At 45.4% G+C, this 20,113-nt stretch overlaps 1 protein-coding gene and 1 non-coding gene across 6 annotated transcripts in view; both read left to right on the top strand.

Annotated features, from left to right (window-relative positions):
* The window catches only part of PDE10A (phosphodiesterase 10A), a 665,278-nt gene that overhangs the window by 269,996 nt on the left and 375,169 nt on the right, over positions 1-20,113 (top strand). For 2 of the 5 annotated variants that reach the window (XM_021936903.2, XM_021936904.2), the window contains exon 2: positions 7,805-7,939. The exons of 1 other annotated variant lie outside the window; for it this stretch is intronic. In XM_021936903.2, the coding sequence (XP_021792595.2) occupies positions 7,805-7,939 (135 nt within the window). Of the gene's footprint in view, positions 1-6,326; positions 7,940-20,113 lie in introns of those variants that run through there. 2 more of the 5 variants (XM_021936902.2, XM_021936908.2) reach the window with 2 other exon arrangements.
* LOC116275507 lies at positions 338-441 on the top strand. The gene has a single exon (XR_004184636.1). It is a non-coding gene; the product is annotated as a U6 spliceosomal RNA (small nuclear RNA).

Raw genomic sequence — 20,113 nt, 5'->3', positions numbered from 1 at the left:
GAAACGCTCTCCTATGTCTTGTCTGGGGGAAAAGGTGGGGGTTCGGGCATATAAACACAAGCAAGCATTCTAGGAACAGGACAAGAGAGGGAGGTTGGAGCAATCGGTGAGGGAGAGGAGTGTTTCACAGTCAGATATGTTGATTCTCATTGCATCCTGTTCCATCTAGACCCTTGTCCATTCACTACACACAGTGTGTGAGTCCAGAGTCCCTCTGGTTTAGTTTCTCTAAGGCATAAACCCTTTGTTTCTTCTGGGGATTTGGGACAGTGTGTTATAAACAAAATTTATTTTCATCTATTTATGATAATGTATTTTTTTTAAGAATTTTCTTTTAGTACTCGCTCTAGCAGCATGTTTACTAAAATTGGAACTACACAGAGATTAACCAGGCCCCTGCACAAGGATGACATGCAAATTCATGAATTGTGACACATTTTTAAAAATAACTTGAAATGGACCACTATGCAACTCTTAGAAGAAAACATAGGGAAAAAGCATCATGACTTTGAATTTGGGAATGATTTCTTGACTATGATATCAAAAGCACAGGCAGCAAAAGAAAGCAAGAAGGCGGATTTTATCAAAATTAAAAACTTTTGTGCATCAAAGGACACAATCAGCAGAGTGAGAAGGTAACCCATGGAATGGGAGGAAATATTTACAAGTCATATAACTGATAAGGGATTGTTATCCAGGCTATGTAAAGAATTCCTACAACTCAACAACAAAAAAAAAAAAAAAAAATCCCAAACATCCTGATTCAGAATGGGCAAAGGACTTGAGTAGATGTTTCTCCAAGGAAGATATACAGATGGCCAGCAAGCACATGAATGGTTGCTCGACATCCCCAAACGTTACCGTTCCCCACCCATGTGGACGGCTGTGATTGAAACAAACCATTAAATAAAAGACAGGCAACAATGAGAGTTGGCGAGGATGTGGACAAACTGGAGCCCCTGTGCATTGCTGGTGGGAATGTACGACAGTGCAACCATTGCAGGAAACAGTTGCCAATTCCTCAAAAGATTAAACATAGAATTACTGAATAATCCAGCAATTCCATTTCTGGAAATATACTCAAAAGAAGTGAAGGCAGGGACTCAAAACGATATTTGTACACTGTTTTTGTTTTTGTTTTTTTTTTTGAGACAGAGTCTCCCTCTGTCACCCAGGCTGGAGTGCAGTGGTGCGATTCAGCTCACTGCAACCTCCGCCTCCCAGGTTCAAGCAGTTCTCCTGTCTCAGCTTCCCAAGTAGCTGGGATTACAGGCATATGCCAACACACCCAGCTAATTTTTGTAGTAGAGACAGGGTTTCACCATATTAGTCAGGCTGGTTTCAAACTCGTGACTTCGGGTGATCCACCCACTTTGGCCTCCCAAAATGCTGGGATTAGAGGCATGAGCCACTGCGCCCAGGCTGTACACATCTTTATAGCAGCATTATCACAATAGCCCAAAGGGAGAAGCAAGTCAAGTGTCCCTCAGTGGAGGAGTGGATAAACAGACTGTAGTGTGCCCATCCAGTGAAATATTACTAAGCCTTAAAAAGGAAGACAATTCTGATACAGGCTGAAACATGGATGAATCTTGAGAACACTGTGCTAAGGGAAATAAGACAGTCACACAAAAAACAAATACTGTGGATTCCACTTACATGACGCACCTAGAGAAGTCAATTGCATAGAAACAGAAAGTAGAATAATGGTTTTCAGGAAGTGAGGGAAGAGAGGAATGGGAAGTTAGTGTTTAATGGGGACACAGTTTCCATTTTGCAAGATGAAAAGGGTTCTGGGGATGGACGGTGGTGACGGCTGATCAGTGTGAAGGTACTTAATGCCACACTCTAAAATGCTTACAATGATGAATTCTATGTATCTTCTTACCATGGTTTTAAGAGTAACTTTCTTTAAAAATCAAGAATAGTCATTAAAAATAAAGTATTTTGACTCACAGATATTTCATTTCATTTGATTTTGATGCTCAGAGCCATCCTGAGTTCCTCCTCTCCCTTGCTTTTCTTCATGACAGAATTCCCTTGATCCACACCCAGGACCCCTTTTTCCTAAATGTGGGGGGAAAATAAAGGTCTTCCATTCTTTTCAGGGCTTTGCACTCTTAATCCCTTATGCAAATGTTGTCATCACTCTGCTCTTCTCAAACGGGTTCATTTCTCCAGTATTCCATTGAAACTGCTCCCAAGTCACTGATGATGCTAATCATCAATTTCAATATCTTTTTCTCAGAATGAATCCTTTAAAGCATGCTTACAACAAATGATACCACTGCCTCTGCCTTTCTATTAGAAGATAAGGTGTGCAGTCAGTTTCAGATCCTTCACATTGGATCCCACTTCCTTGGGAGGCCCAGGCAGCTTGCATTTAATCCTGAAATGTCCTCTCTGCATGGCCCTGCAGTATGTACCAGCAAGTTAGAGAAGAAAAGAGAGGAAGATGCTGTAAAGCAGTCATATGGTGAGTTTCATCAGCGAATCAATTATGAGTCAATAATTTGTGAATTTTGTGGAGACTCAGAACCCAGGGCTCCGTGCCTTAGCACCCAGAAGGTCTCTCACTCCAGGAGCAGAGAACTCTGCAGCTAGGGCCAGGGTCACCCGGAGTCATGGGTTTGAGACCAGCCTGACTAATACGGTGAAACCCTGTCTGTACTACAAAAATTAGCCCTGGCACCTGGGCTTCATCCAGTCTGCAAGGTAGAACCTACTCTGAGGCTTGGCAACGTTGTGAGGTCTTTCTGTCAGAACAGCTCTGTTCTAATTGGTTATCCTCAATGTGTAAGGGGTACTTTAGTGCAGGAGCCAAAGGGGAGGCTTCCGTGGGCAATACACCTGCATTTTCTGTTACATAAAGCTCCCAGGCAGGGTATAGATAAGAAGAGGAGACCTGGTTGTCTGGTAGGACAGAATAAAGCTGAGGAGAAAGTAACGTGCAGCAGTAACTTGTGTGCTCCCACAGGAGAGGGCACACAGACAGGAAATTAGGGTCTAACCTGTGGCCTCTGAGCACGGTGCCCGGAAGAGGGACATTCCCCCCAGTGTCGAGTGACTGAGGGTCTTCTGCTGTCTGTGCAGCAGGCAACATGCCGTCTTCTTTCCTGGACTTAACCCACCTGATCCATTATCCATACACCAGCCCCTGACACACCGAGAGAGTCTGTGTGTGTGTGCACGTGTGTTCACACCATGCACGTGTACATGCATGTGCATGGGTGCGTGTCTCTCTTCATCTCTCCCACCTCCTTCTCCCCTTCATTCCCTTGGAATCTACTACTTCTCTTCAGGTTCCTTTGGGGGAACATGGTCTTTTCACTGACCAAAACACAGCATTCCTGGAACCTCCTGAATGGTCGATTTGGGGAAAATAAAAAATCTAAATACAACATTGGCTCGAATTTATACAATGCTCAGCTGATGCACACACCACTTCTGTTGGCTGACTTTTGAGTGCGTGGGCAGCATATGGTTATAGGACTAATGTCTTTTATTTTACTATTAAACATTTTTAAATCCTGATTTTCTTCTGTATAAAAATACGATTGCTTATCCCAGACCTGTGTGTCACCTGTATGTCCCTAAGCCTCACCACCTGCTGCGACTGAATGAGGGTGCAGGCCCATCTGGCTGCACAGCCCACGTGAGTGTGAGCAGCACCGGCCGCACCTGCTCACTGAGCCCCGCTGCACGGCAGCCTCCTTCAGGGCTCCTCGGGCAGCTGCCCCTGCAGGCTAAGCCAACACTCCACCCTCGTGACCCGTGGGCTCCTGCCCTGGCACTCCCACCCTGCTCCGTGCACCTCCATGCGCCCAGAGCTCTCAGTTCACACCGGGTCTTTGTGCTCCTTAGGGCTTTGCGGAGAGCAAGGGGAACAACCCACTGAGGGGTGTTCTACTCACCCTGGGATGGGGAAGGGGGTGTGCCCCAGTGGTGGAGCCCCAGACCGTTGCCCCCAGGTTCAACACATTCTTCTGTCACTGCAGGTTGGGACTGGGCCACAGTCGGCCACCACTTTGTCCACTGCACAGTCACCGTCCTCCTGTCTGAGACTCTGGAGCTGCATCCACTGGCCGCACAGACTCCTGTTTCTTTAGGGCATGGATTCATAGATTTTTACCTCCTTCGCAATTCGGTTCCTGTTTCCCTGACTGAAACTCACTCCTTGGCATCCTCCAGGCTCTACCCCTGGGACACCCCTGTGGATGGGCTGCGAATGGGGCTGCTGTGTCTGGATTCGAGCAGGGGGATCCCCTCCCCTGGCTGCCCCAGCCCAGTGCCTGGGGTTGCCACACCACCTAGCAGCCTTGAATTTATTTTGACCTGCAGCTGAGTGTCGATCTCTGTCTATTCCTCTTATTTTGGAAAGAAAGCTTGGCTTCGGTGTTTAGATTCAGAAATCATTCGAATGTGCAGAAACCTGACAGAAATGTACATGATCAGACTCACAGGACTGGTGGCCTGGAAGTTCAGAAATGGCAAACTCGTGACTCCCCTCCCTGGCTCTCCCCACAGAGGGCAGGAGTGGCTAAGGCACGCCACCCACACTGCAGGCTCCCAGCAGGTCAGGGGTGGGCGTCAATAGGAAAGCCTGACTGTGCATGCAGAGCTTGGTTCTGTGTACGAGGCATGAACACTGAGCTGCCTGGTGGTACCCAGGAGTTTCCAAATGCAGATATGCATTAGGGCATTTGGCTGGTGTTGGTTTTGTTTCCATACAACTCTAATTACTCAGAATGTTATAGTGATAATGGTTTCATGGGCACATTCATGTATTACAGCTCACACAGGTGCCTTCCCTATTACATGGGCAGTTTATGTATCAATCACACCTCAGTAAGGCAGGCTTAAAGTATTTTGTAATGTATGACATGAACTTCAATCCAAAATACTTATGACATATCAAAAATCTTCCTCAGCAATAAAGCGTTCTAATAGCTATACATAGGACTTAGAAATTACTGGCCGGGCATTACAAGCCTGTAATCCCAGCACTTTGGGAGGCCGAGATGGGTGGATCACGAGGTCAGGAGATAGAGACCATCCTGGCTAACACGGTGAAACCCCGTCTCTACTAAAAAATACAAAAAAAAGAAATTATTTCTAATTGATTGTCGTATAATCTTTCATTTCAAACTTCTGTGACCTCAGCTTTCTTCTATTAATTATGTACCAAATGCAAGAATAGAGATACAGAGATCTGAAAACACCAGTTGATAATTACACTCAGACACACTATACACAGAAGTCCTATTTCTCCCCTGATAGAGAGGACTGGATCGAACATTTTTTTAGAAAGTATCCGTGTTTGGGGTAGGTCTGGTCTTCTTTCCTCCAATGATCTTCTTTGTCGTCAAACCTTATCCATGAGCCACCCTCCCCCATCTCCTGGTTCCAAGACTTTGCGGTCACGCACACAGGCCAGCTCTTCTGAGCATGTTGTGTGGTAGTTCCCAGTCTAATAATCCCCTGTAGTGCAAGCAAGCTTCCCGATACACTTGTGAAAACGGACAATGCTAAGCCCCACATGCCACTGTCTCACTGTGGGAATTAAGCCCTACGTCACCTCTGAAGGTAGTTTCTTTATTTCTTCCAGTCACTGGTCACTCCCTATGGAAACAGGCATATTCTTAAGGCATGGTAACTGGGAAAATTTCCCCAGTCGTTCCTCCATTTACTTGCGTAAATTCACATTGCAGGTGCCCTGGGGGTGTGAGTTTTGCTAGAAGGGTGGGATTCTCCGGAGTCTGAACACCACGGGCACTTGTGATCTTCTCCTTATGGTTTTACTGCAAGACTGGGACCCTGAGGGTGTAGGTCTACAAAGTGGTCTCAAGCCTCACTGACTTTGAGTTCACGTGTGTGGCACTCTCCCTTGGTAATGACCAAGGCCATGGCAACTCCCACTGGAGAACTGAAACCTAAGCTCATCCTTGCCTCACTAGAAAGCATTTCAGATTGCAAAGGGGAGGTAAAAATCTACAATGTATTTTTAAAGAAAGTTAAAATGGGCCGGGCGCGGTGGCTCGCACCTGTAATTCCAGCACTCTGGGAGGCCGAGGCGGCCGGATCATGAGATCAGGAGATTGAGACCCTCCTGGCTAACACGGTGAAACCCTGTCTCTACTAAAAATACAAAAAAAAAAATGAGCCAGGCATGGTGGCAGGCACCTGTAGTCCCAGCTACTCGGGTGGCTGAGGCAGGAGAATGGTGTGAACCTGGGAGGCAGAGCTTGCAGCAGTGAGCCGAGATCGTGCCACTGCTCTCCAGCCTGGGTGACAGAACCAGACTCTGTCTCAAAAAAAAAAAAAAAAAAAAAAAAAAGTTAAAATGTTCCTCATGCTTTGACATTTTAATTCATGTTTATTGTAGCAAATTACTTTCAACAGCAGAAAAGCTGAATTTGCAAACTAACCCAGGCCGATTTGGTGTTTCACAACTAACAAGTTCATAATGGAAGATGCCAGGGGCCCAGCAGTTAGAGCTGGGCAGACAGCACAGAGCTCCCTTCCTGCAGCCTCGCTCCCAGGGGTGCCTTATAGGTGAAGGAAGTCTCAGACAAGCCCCGCAGCACATGCACACATCAGGAGGGGTGCAGGCAGCAAGCCACACATGGCATGCTGTAGATTTGATGAGTAGCCTACTCTCCGGGCATTGGGCTAATCACTTTTCATGAAACGGTCCTTCACGGCAGGTCAGGATCATCCCAGTAGCAGTGTCCAGTTAACCTCTGAGTCCCACCGATGTCACACCCCTCCATGCACAGCTCCCAGTGCTGGGAAGAATGGTAGAACCCTTTTCCTCCTTCAGACCACCACAGTGGAGCCCAGAACCCTCCAGCCCGTGCCCCTTCCTTGACTTCCACTCACTTCACCACTGAAAAACCACATTGACATCCATTCCGCTGGTTACAAACCTTCCAGGGCCCATCAGCAGTAAAGACCAGTGAAGAATTCATAGTGGCCACCTGTGGGGTCCAAGAATTGGATGTTTCTTTCAAATATTAAACACTTGTGAAGTGTGTCACTGCTCAGGGTGCCCCAGGTACTCACCAATCACCCCTAGGATGCAGACTAAAACCAACAGCACACTCCTACATCCCGCTGTTTATGCTAAAGCATTTTACACTAAGGCACAGACAATATAACACAGGCACGACTGTCACGAAAATGCATTAGAGGTTCACTGGTCTGATGAATGAATTAGCACAATTTCTGGGTTGTTCTGAACAGGCTTGTGCCTGAGCTGAACATAGCTCAGCAGGTATTAAAGGCGCTTCCTGAGTCTCACTTTTCATCTTCGTTTCTCCTCTCACCTTCATCTCATTGACCCGACCCTACTGAGACACACACGCTCACATTCCTCACCATTTGGGCCTGGCTGGAGGCTCTAGAAAGCACAGGCTGAACTAAAATCCCCTCAGGAAAACCTCCAAAAATGGAGAGTGACTTAAGGCCCCCTCCAAACAGCTAACTCGCAGAGTCCCCCAGACAAGACCAGGAGCAGGGCGTTCTAGCTAACATGAGTTTCTGGTCTCTGTGGCTCCGAATCAAGCTTTAGGACCTGTGTTTGCAGCCCGGCATCCTGACGACAGCTGCCTTCCGCACCCTGAGTCACACCATCTGTAATGGTGCCAGAGTGCCCAACATGAAGGGCCAATGGGAGCCCCAGGCACTTCCCTCTGTAAATTACCCATCCGAGATGAGGTTTTCAGAAGAGCCCTGCTCCCGACTCTAACGGTGTATTTAGTAGAACTTAGTGCTAATGTCATATCCCTGTTGTTCTCTCCAGCCAGCCGCCTCCCCTTCATGCTTAAAGGTGGGAGCAAAGGACCCGCTTTGTTGGCTTTGAGGAGCGGGACAGACCCCTGGGCACAGATGAGCGATGACACAGCAGAAGGCACCCTGGACCCCTGCAGTGCGCCAGGTAAAAAGGAAACCCGCTCTGCCATTCTGCCTCCCGCGGGGAGGGTCTGCCCCTCCTGGCATTCTCTCAGGGCTCTTAGCTGGGACCTCACGGGCAAAGCAGTGGAGAAAATTGTCTGTGATTAGGAAAGACATGGGTATTTTTGATGTTAAATCAGGGCCCAGGAATATAGACATGGTTTTAAGTGATTTTTCTAAGCACTTTGTATGTTTTTCCCCTTTTATTTTTTGAAGTTAAGTTGGATAGTTTCTTGATTAATACAGCAGCCAAAGTAGTACTTTAATATCACAAGGAAGATAACACCCTTACTCCCAAGCAAGGACACGTTCAATAAGAAAATAATTTACATTATTTTTCTCTGATGACTTTTACTGCTAAACTAAAAACCCAGCCAAAAGTTCCCGATTTATTCAAAAAGGTTATGACATGGGATTATGGGAGCTTTGAAAGCAAATTTTCGAAAATACAAAAACAAAAGTGCTTTTCTCTGTTTCTAAGGTAGAGAAAGTGATGACCCTCTTTAAAAGGGATCAGTTTGCAACAGGAAAACATTGTAATGTCTTAGTTGTCTGTTTTTATATATTCACAAAAACCAAAAGGACTTTGCACTTGGCCAGTGGAGGGCTCCATTTATCTGAGAGCGCTAGGTAAGGGGTGAGGTGGGTTATTCTTCTACAAATATGATTTAGCCCCTGCTATGTGTAGCTTTGTCCTGGTAATCCAGTTAGGACCAAGATACAGTCCTTGTGTCCAGGGGCTCATATTCTACTTGAGGAAGAAACACTCAGGAGGCAAACATGTGCTGTAGCTTCAGAGAGTGGTCAGTGCTGCCTGGGCTTAGAGCAGGAGTGGCATCTCTCGGAGTGGCAGCGCCAGCAGAAATAGGAGCCTGCATGTGACAATTTGACTGAGCGTCCAGCAGAGAGGAGAGCAGGCTTCAAAGCACTGAGGCAGGTCTGGGCTGGTACGTTCAGGGCTGAACAAAACTGTGAGATGGCCTAACTGCAGCCAGCAAGGAGAAAGCAGAGGTGAGGCGGTCACAGGGATTGGAAGGGGCAAGGCCGTACAGTCCTTGGAAGCAATAGGTCTTGATCTTCAAGTGCTGGCAAAGCTTTGGAAAATTTGAGGCAGAAGAGTGAAGTGATGTGACAGGTAGTTTTCAAAGACCACTCAGTCTTCTGTGAAAGGGAATGCAGGACAGTAAGGCTGCTGGAAGCAGAGATGCCAGGAAGGAAGGAGCCATGGTGATGGCTCGCAGAGGGAAAGCGTGGCAGCATGGGGGTGGAGAGTGGGGGGGAGAGCGACAGCATGGAGGTGGAGAGTGGGGGGGAGAGCAACAGCATGGGGGTGGAAGAGTGGAGGGAGCGCAGCAGCATGGGGGTAGGGGGTGGGGGAAGAGTGCATCAGCATGGGGGTGGAGAGTGGGGACAGAGCGCCACAGCATGGGGGTGGAGAGTAGGGGTGTGGCAGCATCGGGGTGCAGAGTGGGGGGTGAGCGTGGCAGCATGGGGGTGGAGAGTGGGCACAGAGCGCTGCAGCATGGGGGTGGAGAGTGGTGAGGAGAGCACGGGAGCATGGACGGGGAGAGTGGGTCAGCCAGGTAGATTGGATGCAAGGAAGCATTCCTGGGTTGGTTTCATTTTGCTTTGTGTTTTTGCTCTGGGCCTATTGTTCTGATGGGAAGGAGCACGGGCAATGCAGGCGTGGGGATGGAGGCACTGAGAACCATGTTTGGGACCTGCTGAGAGTGCGGAGCCTGATAAATAATCTGTCCAGAAGCCCGTGAGTGGACATGAAATGCAGGGTTCTAGTGCAGAGGTCACTGACAGGAGCTGAAGATGCAAATGTGGGTCCTCGGAAGATGCGTGAACGGGTCCTCCTGGAGGAGATCACCTTGGGAGGGCAGCCTCAGCCAACAGGGGACAGTGAGGCTCAGAGGGACGGGGGATGCCCGGTGTGACGGCCAGAAACCAAGCCAGGAAGCTTCTCCAGGAGTCAGTGAGCAGCTATGAGCATTGCTGGACGGACTGCATGGGTTAAATAGGTGGAGTCCGTGGTGACCTGACCGACCGGGGCTCTGCAGTGTGGCCGCCGGAGGTGACAGCCCAGCTCCCGGGGCTCCCAAGTGTGAGGGCAGGAGTGGAACCAGCACGTGCAGACAATTCTTCCAGAAAGTTCTGTTTTAAAGAACAGAGGTGTGGAAGGATAGCTGGCAGGGAAGCAGAAGTCAAGAGGGTTGGTTTGTGTTGAGTTTTTAAAAATCTGGGGCGGGGCAGATGGGTTGAGTCCTATGAGACGCACATGTCGATAGTCTAACAGGATAGGGAGATCTTCTCTTATCTGCAGGAGGTTTAAGAGCAAACCCGGCCCGTTTGTGTTCAGCCTTGATCACAGGGGAGGGCTGCTGAGCTGTGTATTCAAGAACCCCTAAAGGAAAAGAGCATCCAGGAAGCTGCAGACACACACACATAAATACAATCACCCACACTCACATACACCTTCACGCACAGTCTCCCACACACTCACACATACACTCATATACACACAAACACACACTGTCTCACACACTCACACACATGCTCACATACACACACACACTCACATATACACAAACATGCTCACACACAACACGTGCTCACACATGTGCACTCACACTATCACACACTCACACACTCACAGTGCAAGCATGTCCAAATTGGTAGCCACCTGACACGTGTGGCTGCTGTAGTTAAGTTAACCAAAATGCAATGAAATTAACAATGTGGTTTCTCAACACCTTGAGGTGAGGTCTCTGGGGGATAGAGATGTTGTCCTCTCAGAAGGTGGAAGAGGGAAGCAGGCCTTCTGAGCTCCCCTGAGTGAGCTGCAAACCCTGCTCTGTGCAGGGCCCAGAACTAGAGTCTGAGCAGCCTCAGCCCTTGGTTCTGAGCAGAGGAGAGGTCCAAGTGCTACCCGCCCTCCCGTCCCCCCTTCCCAGGGGACCAGGGCGGGGCTAGGGGAGCCACAGCAGCTGGACTCTGGCTCAAGGACCAGGTACCAAAATTTGGAGTCTGATCAGGATCACTGTTAGCACTATTCCAGCTACTTCGAGGGTCAAATAGGGTTTTCTGGGCTTCCCCCAGGAATTTCCAGAATTTTGATACTGTTTCTACAGGAAAATAGTCCCTGTGTTTTAAGCAATTGACTTAAAAACAAACTTTTGGATTACAATTTTTGTATACTAGCATTCTTAGATAGGCTTACTGGGTGAACATTGTATAAAAGCTTAAGTAAATTCAAAATCACTTATTGTTTCTTTCATAATACAAGACTGTGCCTGCTTTTGTTAATGAAATGCTGATAGGGATGGGCTTGGGATAGTGTTCCTTTTTTAAAAGTCTTTTGAAAAATCTGCTTTTCTTTGAATGAAACCATGTAAATATGTTATTCATAAGCCGTTTTTTCCCCTAAAGTCTGAATGGTAAATTAAAATAGAATTTAACATCTCCTAATATTAGTTCACAAAGGATCCTTTTATCAAGTAATGAAAATTACTCCTCAAGTTTCCTTTTTTTGTCTTGGCTACTTGGAAGCTCCTAGCAAAATGTGCTGATTTAGTCATAGACTGTGAAGATTTAATGAGGAGAAAATGTTAACACTGAAGCTGTGGGGTGTCAATAAGATAGTATTGGCAGGCTAGGGAGGAAGGGACAGTGACTGACTTTGGTTCTATTCTTATCCTTAGCTATGTAGGATCAGAAATTGACTTTATTGATTAACCTCAATAATATGTATTCATCAGAACACAAATTGGTTGACGTACAATGGCAATGATCTCATTCTAGCAACCCGAATGCTTCTGTCCATGACCCATGGAAACCTGTGTCCTGATACTGAGATATCTGGGAAGCCAAAACTGTCATCATCAGAAGTTGGCTTAGTGAACACAGGATTAAGGCAAAAGGAAATAATTATCTTGAAGGACATATTATCCACACCACAGTAACATCACTGAAATATTCCTGTTGGCCCATTGAGAACATTTTTCTGGTGACTTGCTTTTGCCTCTCAGACCATCTTTTTCCTGTACTGCAAAGCCAAGCACTCCTAGAATGTGCATTTCTGGAACCGGCTTCCCCATCAGCACTCCCTCTGCATGTTCCTGGGACGTGCTACTGTCACTGGTGCTGTGAGAGCTGCGCACTAGGAGTACGGCCACCCTTCTCAGAGAAAATTCACTGTGTTTTCCCCCAAGTTGTTGGACGTACGTGTCACTGTCCCCACTGACTACTCACAACAGGAACTGTGGCAGCTTAGAATTTGGGCAAATCCATTTTTCCTTCTTTCTTACACTTCGGTTATTATTATAAGCAATCTTAGCTCTTTTTGGAGAAGAGAGAAAGTTACATTTTGAATGCAAATTTAAAAATTCCCAATGCTTGCTTTATTTGATAGCACACGGATGATTGTAATATTTTTAAAGTCATGGTATCTTTTTTGAAAAATAGACTCATATTATGCCTTCTATCAAAATTATCTTTTATCTAATTATCATAGCCATGAAAATCAAAAGAATTGTAACCAAAAGCTATGTAGTATGAATAATTTTCCAGCTGAAGCTTGATTTATCAGTTACATTTGACATAGCACAATTCTGTTACCACATAGTATTTGAATAACATTTCGAATTCATGAAATTTGCCTTCCCACTGCAGTATTTTGTGAAGACCTGCTCTACATCAAGCACCGAGCTAGGTGCTATGAGGAGCTTACTGAAGTCTAAAACACTATTGCTAGCTTCAAAGGCTGTATCTTAGAAAGCTGTACAAGAACTCCTGAGCCCCACGTCCCCTGGGCACTGTCTCAGAAGTCACCAGTGGGACCCTGGCATCTGGGTGGCATTTGTAGGCAGCTGGAGCACTCTGCAGTGGCATGAAGGCCACACGGGAAGGCTGCACTCCTTTCGGAGGAATTTAAACAATCTAGCTAGCTGTTCCAACTGAGATGATCTCTACCTGGTCTTAACCTCACCCGTCTCAGGAGTAGAGACAACCTGGATTCAAATCCTAGAAAACAGGTTCACTGAGCCCTGCCCCCACCAGGCTCCACCTGTTCCATGCTGGTCCCCGGGTGTCCACTGGGTGCATGTGCCTTGCTGGGGGTGGGTGTTACCACAAGAAGCACCCTGCGTGGGAACAGGGCTCATGCTTTGAGACATGGCAAACGGGGACAGCAGGGTCTGCAGTGAAGAGTGGATGACCCCTGGGAGGACACCACAGGGGAAGCTGTGGAGGGCAGTGTGGTACGAATTCTCCTGTGCATGAGGGGAGCCCTGGTAGACACCGTAATGGTCCATCATGGACTGACAACGGAGTGAGTTTGCTATTTGTTTAAGTACGCTTTTTCTCCACCTTGATCAAAAAGCACAAAATGATCAAGTCTAAAACAGGAAAGATGGTTTTGCACTTGTCTGTTTGTTTTTGTGTCTCTTCTTGTGATTATTTTAGTTTCTCACTCTTCTCATACATCTACAAAATGAGATAGTTCCTGTGCAGTGAAACCTGTTCACAAAACTTAATCAACAGATTTTATTTATTTTTTGCTGTTGGTGAATCTGATTTTTCTTTTCATTTTAATGGTCAACACATTGGTGTATTTGCAAGTGTGATGAGAAGAACTGAAACATCTCTACAGTTTCAGTACTAACAGATGGGATCATGTGTGTGAACTTTGCGTAAACTCTTCTTGGAAGAGATTCCATACCAAAAAAATAAAAATAAAAACAAGGCTGCAGCAATATCGAGGTCCCTATTATTCCTGCTGCGCATTTTTGCCGAAGTTATCTCAACTGTGTATATCCTACCGTATTGGGTTGGGCACCAGTGTTGCTTGTTGGGTTTGTAATTTGCATGGGTGTCCCGCGTGCTCCTCCTTCGTTTCCTTCCTGATCCCCAGGCTCCTCTCTCTTTGAAGGAGTACCAGCGGATCCCTCCAGAGCTGCTGCCATTGTGTGAGTCTGATCATCTGGCTGTGGGTATTGTTCAAGGACCGCAGCCAACAACACCCACAGTTTTTGCTGGCCCAGAGCCCGAGAACTTGAGCCAGTTCCCAAACGTATACAGAGTTTCTCTGTTAGGATACAACATACTGTTGTACGTGGCACGGCTGCAGCTGAGTTTACTCCCTCCTTGGTGAACGAGTGTGAATATGTTTGGGCGTGTGTACGGCAGCCTTGAAAAACGTGTGGGAAAAGAAAATGCTAGAAGCTGCACTTTCCATGACTTGGCTACTCCGGCAGCTCATCCTTCCATCCATTCATCTTTGTGACCTGAGAAGTTGCACCCTCTCCACTGTGGTACCAGTCCGCGGTGGAGACTCTTGAAGGATTTGAGAACAAGGGGAGGTGGCTGCCGGCCCTGGCTGTCCCATAGCTGATTACTGGGGGAACAGACAGGATGGAGGCAGGGAGATGGGAGGACCCATGGAGGGTCAGGTCACGGCTTAGTGCTTTTGGCCTGAGGCCAAGATTTCCAGAGCAAAGAGCAAGGCACAGTGCAGTCTTTGGAGTAAATCTGCAAATTGGACAGTTTCTGAACATTCAAATGTGTAGGTTCTTACCTGTGTTCTTAAAAGGGGGCATCAGATCACTCTCCATGTTCCTCTAGCTGCACTTCTGAAATAATTTTTTGAACTCAGTTATGAGGCTTTGAGCTGATATACCGTCTCTACTGTGCATAACCTTTCTTGAGAATGAACGAAGGAGGAAAATACATTAGCAGCAAGTGTGAGTGACAAAAGGAGCCCAGTGGTGTCTTATCTCCATGTTCTTTTAATGGCTTTACTCACAAAACCCTTTTACACTTCTGAAATGTGGTGAAATTACATGCATTTTTTTCCCACTCCCTATACGAAAGGGACAGGCAGAATCTAAAGCTACGATTGCAGGGCCCTGTGATCGTCTTTCTCGAGAAGGGAACAGGACCACTGTCTTGGACCCCACTCCAGGTGTAGCACAGGTGACTGCAAAGTCTGAGGTACACTAATAGACAAAGTTTCCACTTCGTGTTATTAAAATAATTATTTACAAGGTTGCAAACAAACCTGAGAGCCTGGCCTTTGCAACACAACACAGTCTCCACATCTCCAAAGGCTGTTTGTTCTTTGAGTGAAATGTGCGTACTTTACCTCTAAGAGATGCCGAATCGTTTTTACGAAAATGGACTTCGAATTGCATGGGCAAGTGGAAGAGCAGGAGACTCCTACCACATCTGGGTCACTGGAGCTCCCTGTAGTGGGTCACTGCACATCTGCTCCGGAGCAGTATTCAACGCTTCCCACAACAGGTCCTGGCTCCCAGAGTCATCTCATGTGTTAGGAACGTTAGAGCCTCAGGTTCACATGGTTTTAGTGCAGATTAGATTGTGAGAGAGCATCCTTGCAGTGCACCATGGGAACCGCAGGATCTCTTCTTCAGAAGAGGTGAAGACTCCAGCCACCTGGAGGAGTGACAGATGGGCTGGCAGCCGGGCACGTGGAGTGAGTGGGGTCTTCGTCTTTTCTGCTCCTCTCTCCTCTGAATCTCCTGGTGAGTCGCAGTTTAGTACATTCACACATGGGCCACCCGCTGCCACTGTTCCTGGTGAATTAGTTGATCTTAATTGTACACTTCTTGTCACTCAAATAGATTTCTGAAATGCTGCTGAACCGTTCCTTCTTCTTTGTGGGGCTTGACTGCCCACATGTCCTCGGAAGGACGAGATTGTCACAGTTAAGGCTGTTCTTCCTCCAGGTTATGAGGGACGCTGCCCGGCTTATGTGTGGGAGATTAGAATTAAGCCCTTAGGATCAGCTGTGAGGGCCTCTCTCCGGTGAGAAGCTCATTGATGTCAGCACCTGGGGAACAAGGTCTGGCTCCGTTGTAAGTTACAGCGGTCAGTATCAGAAGGAAATGGAGACGAGGCAGGGCGTTTTCAGAAAATTAATGTTTTACAAATGTACTTGTTCTCTGCTTTCTGTGGTTTTCTTTTGTAGTTCTTTGCAGCTGGAGCTGGTCCTTCTTGAGGCAGACCCGCTGCCATCCCAGGGCATGTTCTGAATTCCCCCCACAATGAGGTGGCACCACCCTTCAGAGGCTCAAACATGGCTTTGCCACTTATGGGAAAATGTAATTATAGCGTAACACAGCTGACCTAGCTCTGCCTGCCTCCTGGCGACATCTTCCTGCCCTCCCCACTTGTCCTGTAGTTCCAGGGTCCAGGACCAGACTGCGTGTTGTTCCCCAACCCATCATCTTCTCTGTATCACTGGAGTGGTCCTCTGCCTGTTGACCGTCTCTTCCCTTTGCTTCAGTAGCCATCATTCTTCAAGACTCGTCTTAAGTCTGTGAAGCCTTCCCTAATCCCCACTCCAGACACACTCACCACACATGCACACACATGCAAACACACACACACACGCACACACACAAACACACACATAAACACACAAACACACACACATGAACACACACATGCAAACACATACATGCACACGCACGCACACACGCACACATGCACACACATGCAAACATACACACACACGAACACACATGCAAACACATACATGCACACACATGCACACATGCACACACACGCACACACAAACATACACACATACCCACACAAACACACATACATGAACACACACATGCAAACACATACATGCACACACGCACACATGCACACATGCACACACATGCAAACATACGCACACACACACACATGCACACACATGAAGAGTAGACCATCCCCCACTTTATGACACCAAGCTATCTGGTTTTCACTTCTCTTGCTGTTCTGCAACTGTTTGTCTCCTTCCTCTTCCAGACTGTGGCTTTTTTGATGGCAGAAACCATATTATTCACTTCTGTATCCTTAGCACCTAGTGCAATGTCAGAACATATTAGAAATTCAATAAAACAGTTGTTAAATCAAAGAAAATGGCCCGGTCCAAGCATGTGCTACTGAGTGGCTAGCATGTGCAGCATTCTCTTGAAAAAATATAAAGAACAGTGACAGTGGCAAATTGTGTCATTGGTTTTTTGTCCTGCACACAGTCAGAAGACAAAGGTATGTGCTTGTGTAATGCACGTAGCCACCCAAGACCCTCAGATGGTTTCTATCAATTGTCGCCTGGACAGGTCACTCTTCTGCAGGCTTTCCTATTTACCCAGGAATTTGCTGCCAGGCATCTGAAGTCAGAGTCTTGTTTTAACAAAATAACTTTTGTCTATCTATTGAACAGTCAGACACCTTACAGCTGGTCTGCTTGTTCTATATATGCCAGGCATTTAACTAAGTTACTATAACCTACTAGGCACAAGAAAGTTCAACATTATAAATAGGATCTCTGTCTCTTTCCTTTTATCGCAGCACTGATGGAATCCAGGTATCACGGGTATGCAGGTATCAGACATAGTTGAATATCCAACAATTTCCCAACCACTGCTGCCAACCAATCTGCATCAATAAACACTTCAGATGGCTTACTTTTGCTCGTTGGTACCTATAAAATCACCAGCATGGTAACTTCATCCCAGATCTGAGACAAAAAGTCACATAAATGTTCAGCATCAACTTCTTCTCTGGAGGACCGCCGAGTGATACGAAGAATCTAGTAAATTGCATAAATGCTATTCAGAAATGGAAGGTAGCCTGGTGGTGTAATACATCTGTAGCAAATCTTTAGTTCAAACGTGATTACCTCTCTCCAATCCCCAAATTACACAATGTATTGGGTGATAAATGGCATTTCAATTTTCTTTCCCCCAAACTCTCTTATTTTATGTAACGTTACCTGCAAAACGGTAGAAAGAAATACGTGCACGACACAGGTGCTACTGTCAGAAGCCTCCCAAGTGACAAGATCATTTCTGAAAAAAAGATTTATTGAGATATCATTCACATACCATGTAATTCGCCTATGTGAAATGTGCAATTTAATAGTTTTTGACATATTCATGGATGTATGCAACCATCACCACAGTCAATTTAGAACTGTTTCATTACTTTGAAAAGACACCCCAGGCCCTTCACCTCTCATTCCGTGTATCCCTACCCTGCCCCCTGCCCCATCCCCTTCCTCTCATCCCTACACAACCATCTTCTGTCTTTATAGATTTTCCTCTTCTGGACTTTCATATGAATGGGCTCATTCAGTATGTGGTCTCTCGTGACTGGTTTCTTTCACTGAGCATAATGTTTTCAAGGTTCATCCACGTTGTAGAGTGTATCAGTACTTCATTTTGTCTATCCATATTCATCCATTGATGGACATCTGGGTTACTTCTACCTTTAGCTATTATAAATATGCTGCTATAAATATTTGTGTATCAGTGTTTGGTTTCGTTATTTCTTTCTCTAATTTTTAATTTTCTCTGTTTCATTAATTTCCACTCGAACCTATAATTTCTTCTTTTTGCTTGATTTAGGTTTTGTTTGCTCTTCTTCCTGTGTCTTAAGGTGAAGAGTTAGGTTATTGATTTGAGATCTTTCTTATTTACGAATATAGGTATTTATAGCTAGAAATTTCCCTTTAAGCACTGTTTTAGCTGCAGCCCATAAATTTTGGTATGCTATGTCTTCATTTTTATGTATCTCAAGGTATTTTCTGATTTTCTTTTTGATTTTTGACCCATTGGTTGTTTAAGAATGTGTTGTTTAATTTCCACATATTTGTGGATTTCCCAAATTTCTCCATTAGTAATTTCTGATTTTATTCCATTGTTGCTGGAGAAAATACTTTGTACATTTTGATCCTTTTAAACTTATTGGGATTATTTTTATGGCCCAGTGTATAGCCTATCCTGGAGAAATTCTCGGTGTTCTTGAGGATGTACACTCTGTTATTAGTTGGAGTGTTCTATAGTGATCCATTAGGCCTAGTTTGTTTACAGTGTTATTCAGGTCTTCGATTTCCCTGTTGATCTGATCTTCTGTCTCATTTTTCTACACATTATTAAAATTGGGGTATTGAAGCCTGCATGTTTTTGTTGAATTTTCTATTTCTCCTTTTATTTTCATTAGGTTTTGTTTCATATATTTTGGTGTTCTGTTGTTAAATGCATATCTTTATAAATGTCAAATATTCCTGTTGGATTGATGATTTGCCCCCTCTTTATCCCTACTTTTTTTGTATTAAAGTTTATTTTGTCTGATATTAATCCAGCCACTTCAACTTTCCTGTTGTTAATATTTATTATGATATATCTTTTTCATTCTTTTACCTTAAATCTATTTGTATCTTTAAATCTAAAGTGTATCTCTTGTATGCAACACATAGTTAGAACATGTTTTATGTTCAGTCTGATGGTCCCTGCCTTTTGATGAATTGTTAACCCATTTACTTTTAATGTTATTGTTAACATAGTTGAATTTATGCTTGCCATTTTACATTTTGCTTTCTGTATATCTCATGTCTCTTTTATCCTTCTACTTCTCCTTTACTACTTTCTTTAGAATTGAGTGAATTTTTATTTATTTATTTATTTATTTATTTATTTATTTTTGTTTGGTTGGTTGGGTTTTTGTTTTTGTTTTTTTTGAGACAACGTCTCACTCTGTCACCCCTGCTGGAGTGTGGTGGTGTGATCTCAGTTTGCTGAAGCTTCTGCGTCCTGGGTTCAAGCAATTCAGCCTCTTGAGTAGCTGGGACTACAGGCACATGCCACCATGTCTGGCTAATTTTTGTATTTTTAGTAGAGATGGGGTTTCAATTTTGTTGGCCAGGCTGGTCTCGAACTCCTGACCTCAGGAGATCCACCCACCTCAGCCTCCCAAAGTCCTGGAATTACAGGTGTTATCCACCACACCTGGCCAAGAATTCAGTGGATATTTTCTAATGTAGCATTTTAATTTCATTAATGATTTTTTCACTCTATTTTTTTATTTGTCTGATTTCAAACCTTTGCTGTTTCCACTATACTAGGCCACATCTCCCATTTATGATTACAAGTAGTGCTCCCTATGTAAGACTCCAGCTTGAGTTGCCTGTTCTCTTCTTATGTGTTAGCCTTTATTAGGGCTATTTATTCCAATTTTTGTATTTTATAACTAGGAAAAGGATTAGAACGTAAGGCTTGCCATAGTATTTCTGTAGAGACCGAGGAGATTGCTAACCTGAGTCAAGGAGGTCCTGCTTTTCCTGTAACTGCCTCAA

This window comes from Papio anubis, chromosome 6 (assembly GCF_008728515.1).
Source record: "Papio anubis isolate 15944 chromosome 6, Panubis1.0, whole genome shotgun sequence".
Lineage (NCBI taxonomy): Eukaryota > Metazoa > Chordata > Mammalia > Primates > Cercopithecidae > Papio > Papio anubis.
This window is presented reverse-complemented; position numbering and strand designations above follow the sequence as displayed.